Source organism: Pristiophorus japonicus, chromosome 1 (assembly GCF_044704955.1).
Source record: "Pristiophorus japonicus isolate sPriJap1 chromosome 1, sPriJap1.hap1, whole genome shotgun sequence".
NCBI classification, from domain to species: Eukaryota; Metazoa; Chordata; class Chondrichthyes; family Pristiophoridae; genus Pristiophorus; species Pristiophorus japonicus.
The window spans coordinates 169929235-169951430 of record NC_091977.1 but is presented as its reverse complement, the minus strand read 5'-3'; the positions used below and the strand labels follow the sequence as shown (position 1 = coordinate 169951430).

The 22196-nt window shown below is 46.4% G+C and overlaps 1 protein-coding gene across 5 annotated transcripts in view; it reads right to left on the bottom strand.

Moving 5' to 3' along the window:
* Positions 1 to 22196, bottom strand: part of mctp1a (multiple C2 domains, transmembrane 1a) — a 979537-nt gene that overhangs the window by 522264 nt on the left and 435077 nt on the right. For all 5 annotated transcript variants that reach the window (XM_070884895.1, XM_070884861.1, XM_070884869.1 and 2 more), the window contains one exon: positions 14540 to 14670. In XM_070884895.1, the coding sequence (XP_070740996.1) occupies positions 14540 to 14670 (131 nt within the window). The remainder of the gene's footprint in view (positions 1 to 14539; positions 14671 to 22196) is intronic.

Below are 22196 nucleotides of genomic sequence, written 5' to 3'. Positions count from 1 at the left end.
TTAGAAGGAACTTGAGAGTAAAGTTCAGAGTGATACGTCCATAATAAAGTAATGTGATTGAGTACTGTAGACGTGAGTAAGTGTGACCTTAGTTCCTTTATTCCAGCTCCAGTGTGCTGGTACAGCATGGGAGGATTATATACAGTGCTCCCAAGGAATGCTGGGATCCCTTGGGACTCCAACAGATACGCCCTCTGGTGGCGGTAGAATGCTGGTTACATAGGGTTGCATACATAACATCACTCTCTCCCAAAGTCAATCGTACACTTATTTACAGGGTGAGACGATCTGGGGCCTTTCGCTTCCTAGTCGATCGTCTCGGTACAAATGCAGGTGCAGGTGAGCTGGTTGGTTCTTCATTGGTCTGCTGCTCAGCTGGCCTTGCTGGGTTGCTGGGGGTGATGAGTTCAGCTTCGTGGTCAACCGTGATGTCGGTTGCCACTTGTGAGTGTGTTGGAGGGTCGAAGTTGGTGGTGTCCTCTTCAGGTTGCTCGTGGCTGTCTGTGAATCACAGTTTGGTTTGGTCCAAATGCTTTCTGCAAGTTAGTCCATTTGCGAGTTTGACCTCAAACACCCTACTCCCTTCTTTGGCTATGACAGTGCCAGCAAGCCATTTGGGACCATGTCCATAGTTGAGTACAAATACAGGGTCATTGACTTCCAATATCGCGTGATAAATTTGTGCGATCATGATACATGCTTTGTTGATGCCGCCTGCCCTCGACGTGATCATGGAGATCAGGGTGGACGAGAGAGAGCTTTGTTTTGAGCGCCTTTTCATGAGCAGCTCGGCTGGGGGAACCCCGGTGAGCGAGTGGGGTCTGGTGCGGTAGCTGAGCAAGACTCAGGACAGGCGGGTCTGCAGGGAGCCTTCCGACACGCGATTCAAGCTTTGCTTGATGGTTTGGACTGCCCGTTCTGCCTGGCCATTGGATTGCGGGCTTGAACGGGGCAGATGTGATGTGCTTGATCCCATTGTGGGTCATGAATTTCTTGAATTCAGTGCTGGTGAAGCACGGCCCATTGTTGCTGACAAGGACATCAGGCTGGCCGTGCATGGCAAACATGGCTCCTAGGCTTTCGATGGTGGCAGTGGACGTGCTTACAGACATTATTACACACTCAATCCATTTTGAATAAGCATCCACAACAACCAAAAACATTTTGCCTAGAAACGGGCCAGCAAAGTAAACGTGGATCCTAGACCACGATTTGGAGGGCCATGACCACAAACATAGTGGTGCCTCCCTGGGTGCATTGCTCAGTTGAGAGCAAGTGCTGCATTGACGCACGCAAGACTCTAAATCTGAATCGTTGCCGGGCCACCACACATGGGATCTGGCTATAGCTTTCATCATTACTATGCCTGGGTGGGTACTGTGTAGGTCGCGTATGAATGTTTCCCTGCCTTTCTTAGGCAAAGCCACGCGATTATCCCACAAAAGACAGTCCGCCTGTATGGACATTTTGTCTTCGAGCTGCTGTAACAGCTTGATCTCTTCATGCATCTCTGCTGGGATGCTGAACCAGCTTTATGGAGGACACAGTTTTTTTTACAAGGGACAGTAAAGGATCCTGGTTAATCCAGGTCCTGATCTCGTGGGCCGTAATGGGTGACTTTTCATTTTCAAATGCATCCATCACCAAGAGCAAGTCTGCAGGCTGTGCCATTTCCACCCCGGTGGTGGGCAATGATAGTCGACTGAGGGCATCAGCGCAGTTCTCTGTGCCTGGCCTGTGGCGAATTACATAATTATATGTAGACAGCGTGAACGCCCATCTTTGGATGCGAGCAGAGGCGTTGGTATTAATACCTTTGCTCTCTGAGAATAGCGATATGAGAGGCTTGTGGTCAGTTTCTAACTCGAACTTAAGCCCAAACAAATACTGGTGCATTTTTTTTACCCCGTAAACGCATGCCAGAGCTTCTTTTTCAATCATGCTGTAGGCCCTTTTGGCCTTGGACAAGCTCCTGGATACATATGTGACCGGTTGCAATGTTCCCAATTCATTTGCTTGTTGTAACACACACCCAACCCCGTACAAAGACGCATCGCAAGCTAGCACTAAACGTTTACACGGGTCATACAGAACAAGCAGTTTGTTTGAACATAACAGATTTCTGGCTTTCTCAAAAGCATCCTCTTGTGATTTCCCCCATACCCAGTCATCTCCCTTGCGTAGCAACACATGTAGAGGTTTTAGCAAGGTGCTTAACCCGGGTAGGAAATTACCAAAATAATTGAGGAGTTCCAGGAACGACCGCAGCTCCGTCACGTTCTGTGGTCTCGATGCGTTCTTGATGACCTCCATCTTGGCATCGGTGGGTCAGATGCCATCTGCCACGATTCTTCTCCCTAAGAACTCAACCTCTGGCGGCAGGAAAACACATTTTGAGCGTTTCAACCTGAGCCCCACAATTTAGATCAAGCCAATTTAGAACCTCTTCCAGGTTCTTCAAGTGTTTGATGGTGTCCCGATCTGTGATCAATATGTCGTGCTGGAAAACCACGGTGCGTGGAACCGACTTTAGCAGGTTCTCCATGTTCCTTTGAAAAATAGCCGAGGCCGATCAAATCCCAAACGGGCATCTATTGTAGATGAGCAGACCTTTGTGTGTGTTGATGCAGGTGAGGCCTTTCGAAGATTCAGCCAGCTCCTGCATCATATAGGCCGAGGTCAGGTCCAACTTGGTGAACGTCTATCCTCCTGCCAGCGCCGCAAATAGGTCGTCTGCCTTGGGTAGCGGGTACTGGTCCTCCAGCGAAAAACGATTAATCGTTATTTTATAGTCCCCACAAATTCTGACCGTGCCATCGCACTTGAGGACCGGAACAATCGGACTGGCCCACTCGTTGAACTCTACTGGCGCGATGATGCTTTCTCGTTGCAGCCTGTCCAGCTTGATCTCCACTTTTTCTCGCATCACATATAGCACCGCCCGTGCCTTGTAGTGGATGGGTCGTGTATCGGGAACCAAGTGGATCTGCACCTTCACCCCTGAGAAACTTCCAGTGCCTGGCTCAAACAACGATGGAACCTGGGCACATGAGGTGTCGTTGACGGACAAGATGCTCGGATGTCGTCACTTTTCCAACGGATTTTCCCCATCCAGCTTCTGCCGAACAGTTTGGTGCCATCTCCTAGTACAATCCATAGTGGGAGTTTGTGCACTGCTCCATCATAGGAGACTTTTACTGCTGTGCTGCCAATTACAGGGATCAGCTCTATAGTGTAAGTTCTCAGCTTGGTATGAATGGGGCTAAGCTTGGGCCTGTGTGCCTTGTTGCACCACAGCCTGTCGAAGGCCTTTTTGCTCATGATAGAATGACTCGCACCCACAGTTCCATGGATACTGGAATTCTGTCCAGTTCGACTTTTAACATGATCGGTGGACATTTTGTGGTGAAGGTGTGTACCCCGTACACTTCTGCCTCCTCAGTTTGAGTCTCTAATTCAGTTTGATCCGCCATGGATCAGTCTTCCTCTGAAATGTGGTGGTTTGCAGGCTTTGCAGCTCGTCTGCACATTCACTGGAGGTGTCCCATTGTTCCACAGCCTTTGCACACATAGTGTTTGAAATGGCATTGATGGGCTTGATGATCACCTCCGCAGCGCCAACAAGGTGTTAACTGCCTCGCATTAACGTTTGATGGCGGACTTTGGGTCATCTGCGGTCATGCAGCTGTAGGCGTGTACTTTCAGCCATTTGCATTCCTGCCTGAAAACGACGTTACTTTGTGTACAGTACTTGCCGAAACCTCTTTGTGCTGCGAAATTTGTTTGGTGTTATTGCTGGTGGACATAAATGCCTGGGGTATCGTTATGGCTTTGCTCAGGTTCGGTGTTTCAAGAGTCAATAGTTTACGAAGGATAACCTCATGGCCAATGCCAAGCACAAAAAAGTCTCTGAGCATTTGCTCCAGGAATCCATCGAATTTGCAATGTCCTGCAAGGCGCCTTAGTTCAGCGACATAGCACGCCACTTCCTGGCATTCAAATTGTTGACATGTGTAAAATCGATACCTTGCCATCAGAACGCTCTCCCTCGGATTTAGGTGCTCCCAAACCAGCGTACACAGTTCTTCATACGATTTGGTTGTTGGTTTCACCGGAGCAAGAAGATTCTTCATGAAGCCATAGGTTGTTGCCCCGCAGACGGTGAGGAGGATTGCCTTTTGTTTGGCAGCATTCTCGTCCCCTTCCAGCTCGTTAGCCACAAAGTATTGGTTGAGTCGCTCCACGAAGGCCTCACAATCATCCCCTTCTGAGAATTTCTCCAGGATACCAATAGTTCCCTGCATTTTCGTTTGATGGTTCATTATCTCGTCGCCAGTTGTTACGTCCATAATAAAGTAATGTAACTGAGTACTGTAGACGTGAGTAAGTATGACCTTAATTCCTTTATTCTAACTCCAGAGTGCTGGTACAGCATAGGAGGCCTGCTTATATACAGTGCTCCCAAAGGATGCTGGGATCCCGTTGGACTCCAACAGGTACGCCCTCTGGTGGCGGTATAATACTGGTTACATAGGGTTGCATACATAACACAGAGGAGAGCAGATCATAATGATATTTTTTAAGATCCGAAGAGACAAGAAAAGGTGAGATGAAAAGAGAGAAGCTGAAGACAACAGAGGGATTGTTTTTTGGATAAGGGGTTAGAATTTTATTGCATCTTTCCACAATAAGAAACCCATAGTTATATAATACCGTTACCATTAAAAGAAAACAAGATGTTTCACAGAGACATAATCAAACAAAAATGGACAATGAGCAAAATAAGAACAAAAGCTTGGTTACAGAGATAGGTTTTAAGGAGGAGCTTAAAGAAGGCAAGGGAGACAGCGAGCTGAAGAGCTGTAGGGAGAGAATTCCAAAGCTTGGGGCCTTAGGTGGCTGAAAGCCCAGCCACCAATGATGGAGCAAAGGGAGAAAAAAATGCACAAGAGGCCAGAGTCAGAGTAACAAGGTTTTCTGGGGGGACTTTGGTGGATGATTAGTTGAAACCCCCAAGAAAAGGCATAAATGTCTTCTTATAATAAGTTCAATCAGAGTGGTTTTGAGGGGAAATCCTTTCACCCAGAGGGTGGTGGGGGTCCAGAACTCACTGGATGGTAGAGGCAGAAACCTTCACCACATTTAAAAAGTACTGGATGTGCACGTGAAGTGCCGTAACCTACAAGGCTATGGACCAAGAGCTGGAAAGTGGGATTAGGCTGGATAGCTTTGTCGACTGGCATGGACACGATGGCCCGAAATGGCCTACTTCCGTGCTGTAAATTTCTATGATTCTATGGATTTCAAACTCTGCTGACCGTATCCAAACCAGCACCAAGTGCCGTTCATCCATCACCCCGTGCTCGCTGACCTACATTAGCTCCTGGCTGAGCAATGTCTCAATTTAAAAATTCCTATCCTGGTTTTCAAATCCCTCCATGGCCTTGCCTCTCCTTACCTCTGTAACCTCCTCCAGCCATACAACCCTCAGATATCTGCGCTCCTTCAATTCTGCATATAAAGTGATTTTTATCACTCCACTATTGGTGGCTATGCCTTTAGCTGCTTAGGTCTGAAGCTCTGCAATTCCATCCCTAAAACTCTTCGCCTCTCTACCTCTCTTTCCTCCTTTAAGATGCTCCTTAAAACATACCTCTTTGACAAAGCTTTTGGTCATCTGCCCTAATATCTCCTTACATGGCTTGGTGTCAAAATTTTGTTTGCTAACACTCCTGTGAAGCGCCTTGGTATGTTTAACATGCTAAAGGCAATATATAAATGCAATTTGTTGTTGTTGTTGTTGGTGTTGATGATGTGGAAGACGTCCCATGTTTTGATTGTAAAGGCACCACCTGATGCCACACTAAATTATACAAACATCAAATGGTTAAAGATTTAATTCGTCGTCTATGTTGAGTTAGCTAAACTCAGTTGAGGAGGTAGTTGGGGCACGATAGTAACGGAAGACAAATTAGCCACTGTTGTTGATCCTGATCATTATCCAGTGATCCTTACAGAAGGTACAAGTGTGTGGATGCTGCGCAAAGTCATTCTGGATTTGGGTATGGTTTCCCCCACAGTCAAATAGTTTACTGGTACTTACTTTCTAATCCCACCCATGAATGATGGCTACTTAGGCAAAGTAATTACGGGTAGCCTATCCATGCATATCACAATGCTCCAGTAAGGAATCAGTGCTTTCAGGAGACAAGGATAGAAAACTGCCAAGAAGAAAATCATATTTAGGAATGCACAATGCTACACCTTGTCAAATGTTTTGGAGATGTCTGAGGAAATGAAAATTGATCCTCAAGCGCAAAATTCCAAGATGTACAATATAGACAACAAGATACCAGTAGGATGGCCATGCTGAAAGCCATACTGCTAGTTATGAATTATGCCAGATCTTACAAGATGATAGATAATTTGAATGTTAACAGCAGTTTCCATAACTTTTGAAAGTTCAATAAGGTCAATAGGGTGGAAATTATAAGAGAAAGAATGATCACCTTTCATAAAGACCGCACATTTTCAAGAACAAAGCAAGATAGACTGGGAATGTGAGAAATTGAACAGCTGATATGGGTCAGAGGTAAATTTGGAGCTATACTTTGGCTCAGTGGTAACAATCTTGCCTGTAAGTCACAAGGACCTAAATTCAAGCACCATTCCAAAGACATACACACCTAATCTAGGCTGGAACTTCAGTGCAGTACCGAGGGACTGCAGTATTGTCGGAGGTGCCGCCTTTCGATTGAGAGATAGAGCTCAATTTTTCCCAAGCCCATTTTCTGGCATATTGCCAGAGTTACGGCCATTTTTCTAGGCCAGAAATGCGGTGGAACTATTTTGCCAAAGTTTCCCTGATCTATAATTCAAATTTGGCACCGCGCAGCGTGTCCAGTCGTCTCGGGGGTGGAGCCTGCTGTCTGTGCCGAAAAAACGATGCCGCACCTTCTGCGCATGCGCAACAAAAAAAGTTACATTTTTGACATCATTGCAATGGACCCGCATGCTCAGTACAGCTCCAGATTGGCAATCGGCCATTTTTAAAGAGCCAGTTGTGTGTGTGAGGAGGAGTGCTGTTTGAGAGCATTGGAAAAATCGGATCTGCAGCAATACAAGATACAACGTGGTGCAAGGACCAACAATTTCTTGCAGGATGAAGTGGAGGGACTAATTACTGTGATTGAGACCAGATGCCAGGAGTTTGACACCAGCAGAGGTCACATAAAAGTTCCACCCAAAGAAATGAAGAAACGCTGGAACCAAGTTGCAGAAGATTACTGTGCAATGGTGACCACCACGAGATCTGGAGGCCAGTGTAAAAAGTAGTGGCAGGACCTTGGTCAAGTAGTTCGTATAAGAAATATTTTCATTTATTCAATGCAATTGCAATTGTAAATGTGATCATTTGTATGCCCCACCCAGCAGAAAGATACCCTCTCTAAAAAGTTATGTTTTCATCTTTGCAGAGGAATATGGCACACAACAAACGAGAAAGAACCCAACAGGAGGCCTGGCAAATCTGCACCACTGACACCCTTGGAAGAGAGGGTCGTTGCTTTGATGGGTCCTGCCTGGAGAAAAGCAATCACTACTGCACAAGCTGGGCCCACACTCGAGGGAGAGGGTATGTCCTGCAAATTCCACAGTCTGGCTTTGCTAAATGTTAAGTACTGCGCAGGCTAGCTATGCTTTGGTTCCTGTGGATGTCTCCATCAGCTACGCTTCGGTTGATGCAATGTGCTATCATTCATCGTGGTCCTTCATATCAGCCTGCTGCCTGGCCTGTGCTGCATAAGCCTTCTCATGCCACCCACCCCTCCCCCTCCTCTGCTGCTAACCATTTGTCTGTGTTCTGTTATATTTTGCAGAACTTGAGGCCAACCCTGACGATGTAGAAGAAAATTCAGACGAGGACCAGCCTGAACAGGATAACATCTTCGAATCCAACCTTGCAGAACAAGAACATGGGGGGGAGGGGGAGGGGATGGAGCTGGATGAAGCCCCCACTGTTTTACTGACTTTGGAGGAGGTGCCGCTCATTGCAGTGACAGCCCCTTCTGTGACTAGTGGTTTGAGTGTTGGTGGGACATTCCATGGTTTCCGAATGTCCGAGGTTGCGGGTCCCAGTGGTGTGGTGCAACGAGGCATAACCAGGGCCACACCTTCCGAAACTGCGGGTCCCAGTGGGGTGGGGGGGCGGGGAGGTGCAGCGAGGCAAATCCAGTGCCCCACCACCCCAGACTGTGGGTCCCAGTGGTGGGGTGCGAGCCATATCCGTGGGGGGGAGGGAAGGAGAGCTGGACCACACTCTCCTGAGGTGCAGGATCTAACAGATGTGCTTCAGATGATAGCAATGAATGGGGAGAGCATTGACCATACGCGATCATTCCTGGACACCATCAATGGGGTGGGCGATAAGGTAGCGGGACTGTCAGGAGAAGTAACAGCAATCTCACGAGAAATGGGAATGATGTCAGTGACCATGAGGGAGGGAATGTCACAGGTAGCTGATGCGCTGTCAGTGAACATGAGGGAGGGAATGTCAGAGATGGTGCAAACACTATCACTGAACATGAGGGAGGGAATGTCACAGGTAGTTGAGACAGTTTTGCTCAACATGAGGGAGGGAATGTTGCAGGTCATTGAGACACTGTCAGGGCGCATGAGGGACGGTATGTTGGAGTTAGCTGCTGCAATAAGTGAACACCCGCGCCCATTGACAGAATCAACTGCCACTCCCACTCCAATCCCCACACCAGCCTCTGAAGAGCTCCAAGCCAGGCCCTCCACATTGCTGCCAGGGCCCTCCACATTGTCACCTGGGCCCTCCACATTGCTGCCTGCCGCACCCTTCCCTCAACAGATGCACACTACCCGAGATGTTAGAAAGAATAAGCCTGGTACCAACGCCAGAAACACTGTGCCACCGCCTGCGGGCAGGGGTGGTGGAGTCTCCAAGACCAAGCACGGCAGGCGGTCTTAGAATAAGAGGGATGAAAGATGCCTTTCTTTGCTGCTGCTGTTGTTGTTGTTGTTATTATTGTTAGTGTTGTAACTGTTATTCTCAAATTAAAAGTTTTTTGTAAGTTATGTAAATTTACACGTTTATTAGTAAGTGATCTTAAAGTTTTTAAGTGATCTTAAAGCTTGTAAGTGATTTTAATATTTGTAAGTGATCGTAACTGAAAACTTTAAAGCTTGATAAAAGAATAATTTTATTAAAGTTAACTTAAGTACAAACTGTTCGTTAAAATTTTGAATAAAATATATTTTACATTAAAACTGAATCATTTCCGTTATTTGTTCGATTATTAAAACGTCTCCTCACTGCCGCCCCCCCCACCCCCAACTAATTGCAGTCTTGTGACTTCTCCCCTTCTCTCCCTCCCCCCCACTCCCCCAAACTCATTGCAGTCTTCAGAAGCCTTCTGATCGGCACCTCGCTCCCTGGGCTCAGTGCATAAGCCTTTTCGATCAGTCGGCACCTCCCTCTCTCCACTCCACCCCACTCCCCCAGAGCTTGTTTTCCAGACGAGCCCCAAGCCCCTGTGTCCGGGCGTGGGGCCGATTCTGCCAGCCAAAGCTAGGACCCTCCAGCTCTGATTGAAGTTGTTCAGTGGTGGCATGGACAAGTAAAAAAAAGTTGAACTTTATTACTAATTTTTAGAGTGTTCTTCACTCCCTCCAAAATCTTCGATTAAAAACAATGGCGTCTTTCAGCGCCGATTTGTCAATGTGCACTGTTTTCTGCTAACTCACCAGAAGGTTTTTCGGGAGAGGCCAGATACACCGACCTAGGAGGAAAATTTTTTGGCCAAACTGCGAAAAATTATGAAAAGCGGCGCAGACATGAGGGTTACGTCATGACTATTACGTCAAAAAAAACTCACCTAGAAAAATCGTAACTAATTCAGTTATGCCGGTGCAGATCGCAGGGGGAAACTTTGAAAAACAAATACACCAGAAAAAACTGCGCCCGTCAAAAATTGGTGCAAATGACCCAGGAAAATTCAGCCCACTAAACTGAGGCCCCATCTGCCCTCACAGATACAAGTAAGAGTTCTCTTGGCACTATTTGAAGAGCAGGGGGGTTCTCCCAGTGTCCTTTCAAACATTTATACCTCAACCATCACCTAAAACAGATGATCTGGTCATTTATTTCATTAGTTTGTGGGACCTTGCAGTGCTCATATTGACTGTTGCTTTTCCTGCATTATAACCGTGACGACATTTCATCGTTGGCTGTAAAGCATTTTGGGATGTCCTGAGGTCATGAAACGTGCATAATAATGTAAATTCTTCCTTTCCTATGCTAGTTCAGACACAAAAGCAAAATGAGAAATATAACCAGTCCGGTGTCCCATGTTCCTTCAATTTTCCATTTTGCTGTGCCACTATGTGAATTGGAGGCTCGATGAAGTTCACCTCATGTTTATCATGAATTAATGCTCAATAGATACCTTGGAAAACTGTTAAGCCTTTGAAGCATTTATCTGACTGAGTAATACTTTTGGAAAGAAGCCCGAACTGTGACAAGGTGATATATCGAAGTTAAGAGAGACAACTTTAGCAAGGGACTGGAAAAAGTTTCTGCCGGGTAGGAAGACAGCAGTTTCCACTTTCCAAAAATATGTGTTTAGCAAAAAGTAAGTTTTCGCAGGATGCCTCAGATTAATCAAGATGACAGAATCAACAAACGGACATTTTATGACAAATAGTCGAATGGGAGGCATAATTGAACCAGGATGGAGAACCAGATCTGTCAGAAGGGGAAAGAACACGGTATGGAGCCTTACATGCCAACTACAGTAACAGTTACATTACTGGCACAGACTGAGGGATCAGCAGCAAACAATTCTCAAAGACCATGAGGGTGAATTTTCTGGTGCACACCGTAACTTTGGCAGTAACCCCATTTACTCGCTGAAACTCTGCCAAAGCTATGGCAGTGGAACGAAAAAAGCCCCAAAGAAATTCAACCCTATCTCTGCTGACTAATTTATAAGGATAAATTTTGTAAGGCTGTGCTCTTGCCGTGGAGCCTTGCTCAACATGAATTTAGGGATTGGGGAAATGGGCCCCATGAACAGCACACCTGATTAAAATTAATCGCAGAAATGAATTAAAATTTACCCTAGACAAGACAGAAGTGATTTACAGATATGATTTGTTGCCAGATCCCAGAAGTGCAGTATCTGATACATTGTAAAGAATTAGGATTAGAGGTGAGGAACAGGTTAGTAAATTAGCTGAATTACCAGCTGATCAATCAGGATAAGAAAATACTTAGGGGGCGAAATTGTCCTGCGACCTGATTGGGGATGATAACCAGCTGGGGCCGGGAGGTTTGCGCCCGGCGCAGAAGTCCCGCCCCCACCGCTGAATTGGGCTTACCGCCCCTCAAAGAGAGTGGAGCGCAATCTCGCTTGCTCCACTTCCTTTCGGGGCGGTTCCCGGGGTGCTACTGGGGCGAGGATTGCAGCGCTACACGAATGCTCCCCGTAGCACTGACGCGCTTCAATGCCACTCCTCTTCGCTTAAAGGGGAGGGCCGCTGCGCACTCTGCAAGGCCTCTGATGGCCTCCATGAGGCCACCAGGGTAGCGTGGGACCGGGCCTATAGCCCGGCACCCAAAATGGACCACGCTAGGAAGCCATCAGTGGAGCTGACCCGAGAGTCGGCAAACCACTTAAGATGGCGCCCACCCCATAAGCGAATGTCAGCCAGCTTCATGACCCGCGAAGCTGGCATTGATATCCGCTCGTGCCAGCCTTGTGAGCCCTGGGGTAATTTCCCCCATGGGGCGGAAAGGGGCTGGTGCATGGTGCTGAGGGATCGCCACGCACGGCGATTACATCATCGGCGGTTGCGCAGCAGCCAGGGGCGCTACCCTTGGGGCGCCACTGCCATGGCAGCGCCTCCGCAGACTCCTGGGCAATTTCCCAGGAGCCGGTAGTGCACCCCCCACCCCACTGAGTGTAAAGACTCTTCCCGCCACATTAGCACCCTCCGGATGTGCTGATGGTCCTATAAATCAGGGTCAATTTCGCCCCCTTGGTACTTGGCATTAGCGTGGCTTGATCAGTAGAAGTAAGTAAGTGGAACCTTTGCTGATAATGAACAAAGAGGGGAGAGGAGAGCAGCTTGAAGGGAAGAGGAGAGTGGATTGAAGTGGGGAAGAGAGGGAATCAAAGGGGGAACAGGAGAGGGGATCAGGAGGAACGGAGAGGAGCTCGGAGGGGGCAGAGGAGAAGGAATTGGAAGGGGGAAAGGAGAGGAGCTCGGACGAGGGAGAAGTCCAGGAGTTCGGGGGGGGGGAAGAGATGTTCAGGAACTAAGAGGGGAAGAGAAGGTCAGGAACTCAGGGAGAGGGAAGGTCAGGAAGTCAGGGTGGGGGGGGGGGAAAGATGATGAGGAAGGTCAGGAACCTGGAGGGGAGGGGGTCATGAACTCGGGGGGGGGGGGTGGGAAGGGTGATAAGTTCAAGAGCTCAGGGACATTGGTGGGGGGGAGTAAAGAGCACGGAGAGCACAGTGGGAATGGGGGAAGAATGTGATCCAGGTCTAAAGGGGGGAGGATGAGAGTAAGAACGTGATCCAGATGGGAAGTCAGATCACACTGTTCACCCTGTTAGACATGGATCACGTTTTTCCAAACCCACCCCCACCCCCTTTACATTTGGAACATGTTCTCCCTCTCCTCCTCCATAGACCTGGATCACGCTGTAGACCATGAACAGCAGTGAGTTATTTTCTGAGAAAGCCGGTGAAGCTGAGACGTTTGGACTGGTTCTGGACAAAATTCCGAAGTCGTCACACTGTCAATATTCACTTCGTACCCAATAAACCTGTTAAAAATCCATAACCCACACACAATGCCTCATCAGTCACTGCAGCTCTCACCCAGAGTGTTTAGTTTGACGGAGTGATTAGCGACAGTGTGGGTATTTCCGGTTTTCGGTTGACACGTGATGTCATCCTGCGCATGAGCCAGGCCCCTCAATTATGTCATTCTCAGCACATGCTAAAAATCCACAGTTCTGCTAGTGATGTCACTTGCAATGACATCCCCCTCATCTCTTCTCGTTGAATGAAATGCGCCAAACTTGCAGCTCCAATTATGTAAAATCGTCATTGCTGTGAATTTCACTCAGCAAATCAGGCAGCATTTATGGAAAGAGAAAGAGAGTTAACATTTCACGTTCTGATGAAAGGTAATTGAGTTGAAACGTTAACTCTGCTTCTCTCTCCACAGATGCTGCCTGACTTGCTGAGGATTTCCAGCATTTTATGTTATTGGAGTGATTATTTGCATGAACAAATTTGAGTCGTTCTGCGCATGTGCACTGTGTTGAGGGCAGAGCCTAATGACTGTCCTGTCATCCACCGGAGCCAGCCATGTGAACCTGTCATGCCAAATGCACATGCGTCTACGTTTTCTATAGGCCCAGCACAAACCTCAGAGCCCGGAGCCCATTCACCGGCTGTAGGCCCAGCTCAAACCCAGAGCCCATTCACCGGCTGTAGGCCCAGCTCAAACACCGGACCCGGAGCCCATTCATCGGCTGTAGGCCCAGCTCAAACCCAGAGCCCATTCACCGGCTGTAGGCCCAGCTCAAACCCAGAGGCCATTCACCGGCTGTAGGCCCAGCTCAAACCCCGGAGCCCGGAGCCCATACACCGGCTGTAGGCCCAGCTCAAACCCAGAGCCCATTCACCGGCTGTAGGCCCAGCTCAAACCCAGAGGCCATTCACCGGCTGTAGGTCCAGCTCAAACCCCGGAGCCCGGAGCCCATACACCGGCTGTAGGCCCAGCTCAAACCCCGGAGCCCGGAGCCCATACACCGGCTGTAGGCCCAGCTCAAACCCGGAGCCCATTCACCAGCTGTAGGCCCAGCTCAAACACGCAAACTATGGAGCCAGGAGCCCATTCACTGGCTGTAGGCCCAGCTCAAATGCACAAACCCGGACCCAGAGCCCATTCACCAGCTGTGGGCCCAGCTCAAACACACAAACCCGAGGCTGAAGTTAATTCACCGGCTGTAGGCCCAGCTCAAGCACACAAATCTGGGCCCGAAGCCCATTCACCGGCAGTAGGCCCAGCTCAAATGCACAAATTCACCAGTAGTAGACCCAGCTCGGAAAGGGGTGGCGGGGGAGGGGAGGAGGAGATCAGGAACTTGGGAGGTGGGGGGGACGAAGGTCAAAAACTTATGGGGGGAGAAGGTCAGGATTTTTTTTGGGGGGGGGGGGCGAAAGGTCAGGAAATTGTTAAGAGGGAGAAGGTCCTAACCCGGGGTGGTGAGCCCTGTCTGTTGTCTGAAAGCAGTACTGGCTACCTCAACCTGGCTGTCATAATGAATGGATCAAGTTACACATTGCAAAGATCTTGTTTACTCCAGCAGGCAGGATCTAATTACACATTCCAGACAAACTGTTGGGTGTGTCTTGTCCTCCACGAGGACCAATCAGATTGTTGGTGTTGCAAATAATTAAAGCCATTTAAGAGAGCCAAAAAAGTTTCTACAGACCTGCCAATGAAGTCATCCTTTTTCATAGTGTCCTTGTCCCACACAGTGATGTCTAGGATGTCACCCTTTTCATCAGTAAGAAGGAAATCAAACTGTTCCCTCCACTGAGGATTCAAAGTTTTTAAAATAGTCTGAAAGAATGAATACAAGTTACACTCAGATTTATCTGGGAGACAGCATCAAGATGAGCATTAAAGATTTCACTCTACATTTTTGCAATACTACCAACAGGAAACAATATATTAACATACTGGACAAGAGTTTTCACTTTGGGCGCAATCGGCAATCTGCAAATTGCACTCAAAATTGCATTAATTTTGAGAAGTGTTTTTGTTCCCCTCAAGTTTCCGCTCAAACTTATTTGCATATCGCCGCACTTAAAATCTGCCATGAACCAGTGCAGTGTTTTATCCCGTAATTAGAAAAATAATTTGCATTGAAAAATCTTCCTGGATATATTTAAGAATGGTAATCCAGTACCGTTTTATTAATACAGCTGAAAATTAGTTTATCACAAAAACAAGCATTTTTAATCAAAGTGTCTACTCCACCATCTGTGAGTAACCTGATCCTAAATAGCTGAAAATGACTTTAAATAATTATACAGAACCACTTATTAGTTACATTGGTGTACAGTAGTCAGTTCCTTAGTAAGTTAAAAAATATATATTTAAAAGCTTTTAAAACATGCATATCAGTGTCTTTGTACCTAAAAAAAAGATTAATTTTAAGAGCCACCTGAAAGGCCTGCAAATAGGCACAATTAGCAGAAACTCCCAATGGTGATTAATTCATCCCTGGGGGCAAAGCCATTTTTCTGGGCGTGACCAGCTTCTAGCTTGATGATTTGTAAACTAGAGCAAAAGATCGCGGAAACCCGATTTGTGCCGGACGTAATTTGTGCTTAAAATTTCTCGATCTTTTGAGCTGCTTTGGCTAAGCTTGGGCAAACGGAAACTCCGCTCGCTATGTTTGCAGCAATCAGAGCCAATGATAATGAGCAAATATTTTTTCATCCAAACTGATGATGAAGTGACTAGGCAAAACTGATGAAATATTAAGAAAGAAAAGAAAAAATAATTCGCATTTATATAATACTTTTCATGACCGTAGGACGTCCCAAAGTGCTTCACAGTCAGTGAGGTACTTTTAAAGTGTAGTCACTGTTGCAATATAGGAAACTCCAATTTGTGCAGAGCAAGGTCCCACAAACAGCAATGAGATAAAAGACCAGGTGATGGGGGTAATTTTCAACTTGAGCAGGGGCAATAAACTGGCAGTAGCAGAACATGCGACTGTCATGCACTGTGCCTGAATTTCCTTAGCATTAAAATCAATGGTTGAGGGATAAAAGTTGATCAGGATATCAGAAAAGTCCCACTGCTCTATTTCAAATAGTACCATGGGAACTTTTGCATTCACCTGATAGGGCAGATGTGCCTCGGTTTAATGTCTCCTCTAAAATACAGCTCCTCCAAAAGCACAGCATTCCCTCAGTACTGCACTGGAAAGTCAGCCTAGGTTATGTGCTCAAGTCTCTGGAGTGGGGTTTGAACCCAAATCTTTCTGACTCAGTGGTAAGCATTCTACATCTGAGCCAAGGCAGATAGATACCTGTGTGGTCTGCACAGAGCGGCATTAAATGGCGTGCACATAAACAGAGTGTTTTATCGGGGAATTTGGAAAGATTGGGAATTTCTGGCAAGTATTGGGTAAGTAGAAGCTGTAAGTAGTGAAATTTAGTTTAACATTTCAATTTAAACCTAGAACTTTAAAAACTGTAGTTAACAGAAGCTGTCTGCCAGTGGTAGTTAACTGTCAGTCAACTGTAAATGTTTGTCTTGAAGAGGGACCGGGAGCAGGTGAGGCACTGTAGTTGTAATGTAGAGTAGAGTATAAATCAGGAAATTAGACGCACATGTAGCAAGGGTAATACAGTAATCATGGGGGACTTTAATCTACATATAGACTGGGCAAATCAAATTTGCAGTAATAGAGTGGAGGAAGAATTCATGGAATGTATACAAGATGGTTTTCTATATCAGTAAGTTGAGGAACCAACTAGGGAACAGGCTATTTTAGATCTAGTATGAGAAAGGGTAATTAATAACCTTGTAGTAAAGGGGTCCTTAGGGAAGAGTGGCCATAATATGATAGATTTTTATATTAAGTTTGAAAGTGATTTCGTTAAATCCAAAACTACGGTCTTAAATCTAAACAAAGCAAACTATGTAGGTATGATGGGCGAGTTGGCTGAGGTAGCTTGGGAAACTACATTAAAAGGTATGACAATAGAGAAGCAATGGCTAGCATTTAAAGAATGAATATATAATTTACAACAAACATACATTCCTTTAAGGCACAAAAAACCCATAGGAAAAGTGGTTCAACCATGGCTAACACGAGAAGTTAAAGATAGTATTAGATCAAAGGAAGAGGTTTAGAATGTTGCCAAAAAGAGCAGTAAGACTGAGGATTGGGAGGATTTTAGAATTCAACAACTGAGGTCCAAGAAATTGATTAAGAGAGTGAAAGTAGATTATGAGAGTAAATTAGCGAGAGTCATAAAAACAGACTGTAAAAGCTTCTATAGGTATGTAAAAAGGGAAAGACAATGAAAGTAAATGAGACAGGATAAATTATAATGGGGAATAAGGAAATGGTAGAGAAATTAAACAAATATTTTATGCCTGTCTTCACAGAAGAAGACGCAAAAAATCTCCCAGAAATAGTGGAGAACCAAGGGTCTTGCGGGAATGTGGAATTGAAAGAAATTAGTATTAGTAAAAAAAATAGCACTGCAGAAATTAATGGGACTGAAAGCCGATACATGCTCTAGAGTAATATACTAGCATGGATTGAGGATTGGTTAACGGACAGAAAACAGAGAGTAGGAATAAACGTGTCATTTTCGGGTTGGCAGACTTTAACTAGTGGGGTACCGCGAGGATCAGTGCTTGGGCCTCAGCTATTCACAATCTGTATCAATGATTTGGATGAGGGGACCAAATGTAATATATCCAAGTTTGCTGATGATACAAAGCTAGGTCGAAATGTAAGTTGTGCGGAGGATGCAAAGACGCTTCAAGGGGATATAGACAGGCTAAGTGAGTGGGCAAGCACATGACAAATGGAATATAATGTGGAGAAATGTGAAGTTATCCACTTTGATAGAAAAATAGAAAAGCAGAGTATTTTTTAAATGGTGAAAGATTGGGAAATGTCAGTGTTCAGAGGGACCTGGGTATCCTTGTGCCTGAATCATTGAAAGTTAACAGTCTTGTTGTGCGAGGCCACTTGTGAAAGAGTGATCTTAGTATGGTAGAATTCTTCATTAAGATGGAGAGTGACACAGTTAATTCAGAGACTAGGGTCCTAAACTTAAAGGGCCCAAGTTTCCACACGAAAAAAAACGGGCGCCCCTCTCGTTTTTCGCGCCTAATACGGCGCCTAAAAAAAAACTCGCGATTCTGGAGCGTTCTGCAGCTCCTTGTCTGCCTGGCGCGGCACCCAGGGGGGCCGGAGCCTACACTCGCACCGATTTTGTAAGTGGGAGGGGGCGGGTACTATTTAAATTAGTTTTTTTCCTGCCGGCAACGCTGCGCGTGCGCGTTGGAGCGTTCGCACATGCTCAGTGTGAAAAAAACATTGGCACTCGGCCATTTTTGTAGTTCTTTGTAGCTGTTTAATTTTTGAACATTTTTTTAATAAAAGCACATTGCCATCAGCACATCAGCACTTGCAGCCTTCTCACTGTCTCCTTCCCCCCTCCCCCCGCGGGAAGAACGGGCACCTCCCCCCCCCCCGCGGGAAGAACGGGCGCCTTCCCCCTCCCCGCAGGAAAGAACGGGCGCCTCCTACCGCCCCCCCGCGGGAAGAACGGGCGCCTTCCCCCTCCCCGCAGGAAAGAACGGGCGCCTCCTACCGCCCCCCCGCGGGAAGAACGGGCGCCTTCCCCCTCCCCGCAGGAAAGAACGGGCACCTCCCCCCCCCCCGCGGGAAGAATGGGCGCCTTCCCCCTCCCCGCGGGAAAGAACGGGCGCCTCCTACCGCCCCCCCGCGGGAAGAATGGGCGCCTCCTCCCCCCCCCCCGCGGGAAAGAATGGGCGCCTCCTCTCCCCGCCCCCCCCCCCCCCCCCGCGGGAAGAACGGGCGCCTCAGGCTGACTGCAGCATTCTCTGTGCCTGAAGCACTTTCACACAGGTAGGAAGATGGTTTATTTAATCTTTTCTTTGCTTATAAATGTTTATTCAGGTTGGATTTATTTGTATAATATTTGTAGAAGTATAAATAAGGATTTATTGTAGAATTTAATGACTTCCCTTCCCCCCCCCCCCCTCCCCCCCACCTCATTCTGGACGCCTAATTTGAAACCTGCGCCTGATTTTTTAATGTGTAGAACAGGTTTTTTCAGTTCTACAAAAATCTTCACTTGCTCCATTCTAACTTAGTTTGGAGTACGTTTTCACTGTGGAAACTTTCAAATCAGGCGTCAGTGGCCGGACATGCCCCCTTTTGAAGAAAAAATTCTGTTCCAAAGTAGAACTGTTCTACCTGACTAGAACTGCAGAAAAAAAAATGTGGAGAATTGCGATTTCTAAGATAGACCGTTCTCCACCAGTTGCTCCTAAAAATCAGGTGCAAATCATGTGGAAACTTGGGCCCATAGAAAGGTAACTTCGATGATATGAGACGTGAATTGGCGAGGATAGACTGGCGAATGATACTTAAAAGGTTGACGGTGGCAGACATTTAAAGATCACATGGATGAACTTCAACAATTGTACATCCCTGTCTGGCGTAAAAATAAAATGGGGAAGGTGGCTCAACCTTGGCTAATGAGGGAAATTAGAGATAGTGTTAAATCCAAGGAAGAGGCATATAAATTGGCCAGAAAAAGCAGCAAACCTGAGGACTGAGAGAAATTTAGAATTCAGCAGAAGAGGACAAAGGGTTTAATTAGGAGGGGGAAAATAGAATATGAAAGTAAGCTTGCAGGGAACATAAAAACTGACTGCAAAAGCTTCAATAGATATGTGAAGAGAAAAAGATTAGTGAAGACAAATGTAGGTCCCTTGCAGTCAGAATCAGGAGAATTTATAACGGGGAACAAAAAATGGCGGACAAATTGAATAAATACTTTGGTTCTGTCTTCACTAAGGAAGACACAAATAACCTTCCGGAAATATGCGGGGACTGAGGGTCTAGCGAGAAGGAGGAACTGAAGGAAATCCTTATTAGTCAGGAAATTGTGTTAGGGAAATTGATGGGATTGAAGGCCGATAAATCTGCAGGGGCCTGATACTCTGCATCCCAGAGTACTTAAGGAAGTGGCCCTAGAAATAGTGGATGCATTGGTGGTCATTTTCTAACATTCTATAGATTCTGGATCAGCTCCGATGGATTGGAGGGTAGCTAATGTAACACCACTTTTTAAAAAAGGAGGGAGAGAGAAAGCAGGGAATTATAGACCCGTTAGCCTGACATCGATAGTGGGGAAAATGTTGCAATCAATTATTAAAGATGTAATAGCAGTGCATTTGGAAAGCAGTGACAGGATCGGTCCAAGTTAGCATGGAGATATGAAAGGAAAATCATGCTTGACAAATCTTCCAGAATTTTTTGAGGATGTAACTAGTAGAGTGGACAAAGGAGAACCAGTGGATGTGGTGTATTTGGACTTTCAAAAGGCTTTTGACAAGGTCCCACACAAGAAATTAGTGTGCAAAATTAAAGCACATGGTATTGGGGGTAATGTATTGACGTGGATAGAGAACTGGTTGGCAGACAGGAAGCAAAGAGTAGGAATAAACTGGTCCTTTTCAGAATCGCAGGCAGTGACTAGTGGGGTATGACAAGGTTCAGTGCTGGACCTCAGCTATTTACAATATACATGAATGATTTAGACAAAGGAACTGAATGTAATATCTCCAAGTTTACAGATGACATTAAGCTGGGTGGCAGTGTGAGCTGTGAGGAGGATGCTAAGAGGCTGCAGGATGACTTGGACAGGTTAGGTGAGTGGGTAAATGCATGGCAGATGCAGTATAATGTCGATAAATGTGAGGTTATCCACTTTGGTCCAGAACCAGGGGTCACAGTCTAAGGATAAGGGGTAAGCCATTTAGGATCGTGATGAGGAGAAACGTCTTCATTCAGAGAATTGTGAACCTGTGGAATTCCACAGGTTCACAATTCTCGACCACAGAAAGTTGTTGAGGTCAGTTTTCATTAGATATATTTAAAAGGGAGTTAGATGTGGCCCTTACGACTAAAGGGGTCAAGGGGTATGGAGAGAAAGCAGGAATGGGGCAAAAACAGGAAGGCAGAATATTATCTGAATGGTGACAGATTAGGAAAAGGGGAGGTGCAACGAGACCTGGGTGTCATGGTACATCAGTCGCTCAAGGTTGGCATGCAGGTGCGGCAGGCGGTGAAGAAGGCAAATGGTATGTTGGCCTTCATAGCTAGGGAAATTGAGTATAGGAGCAGGGAGGTCTTACTGCGGTTGTACAGGGCCTTGGTGAGGCCTCACCTTGAATATTGTGTACGGTTTTGGTCTCCTAATCTGAGGAAGGACATTCTTGCTATTGAAGGAGTGCAGCGAAGGTTCACCAGATTGATTCCCAGGATGGCAGGACTGACATATGGAGAAAGACTGGATTGACTAGGCTTATATTCACTGGAATTTAGAAGAATGAGAAGGGATCTCATAGAAACATTTAAAATTCTGACGGGAGTGGACAGGTTAGATGCAGGAAGAATGTTCCCGATGTTGGGGAAGTCCAGAACCAGGGGTCACAGTCTAAGGATAAGGGGTTTAGGACTGAGAGAAGGGGAAACTTCTTCACTCAGAGAATTGTGAACCTGTGGAATTCTCTACCACAGAAAGTTGTTGAGGCCAGTTCGTTAGATATATTCAAAAGGAAGTTAGATGTGGCCCTTACGGCTAAAAGGATCAAGGGGTAGGGAGAGAAAGCAGGAATGGGGTACTGAAGTTGCATGATCAGCCATGATCATATTGAATGGCGGTGCAGGCTCAAAGGGCCGAATGGCCTACTCCTGCACCTATTTTCTATGTTTCTATGTTTCAGGTACAGCAAGCAATTAAGAAAGCAAATGGTATGTTGGCCTTTATTGCAAGAGGACATTCAGCCCTTCTAGCCTGCACCGCCATTCAATGAGTTCATGGCTGAACATGCAACTTCAGTACCCCCTTCCTGCTTTCTCGCCATATCCCTTGATCCCCCGAGTAGTAAGGACTTCATCTAACTCCCTTTTGAATATATTTAGTGAATTGGCCTCAACTACTTTCTGTGGTAGAGAATTTCACAGGTTCACCACTCTCTGGGTGAAGAAGATTCTCCTCATCTCGGTCCTAAATGGCTTACCCCTTATCCTTAGACTGTGACCCCTGGTTCTGGACTTCCCCAACATTGGGAACATTCTTCCTGCATCTAACCTGTCTAAACCCATCAGAATTTTAAACGTTTCTATGAGATTCCCTCTCATTCTTCTGAACTCTAGTGAATACAAGCCCAGTTGATCCAGTCTTTCTTGATAGGTCAGTCCCACCATGCCGGGAATCAGTCTGGTGAATCTTCGCTGCACTCCCTCAATAGCAAGAATGTCCTTCCTCAAGTTAGGAGACCAAAAC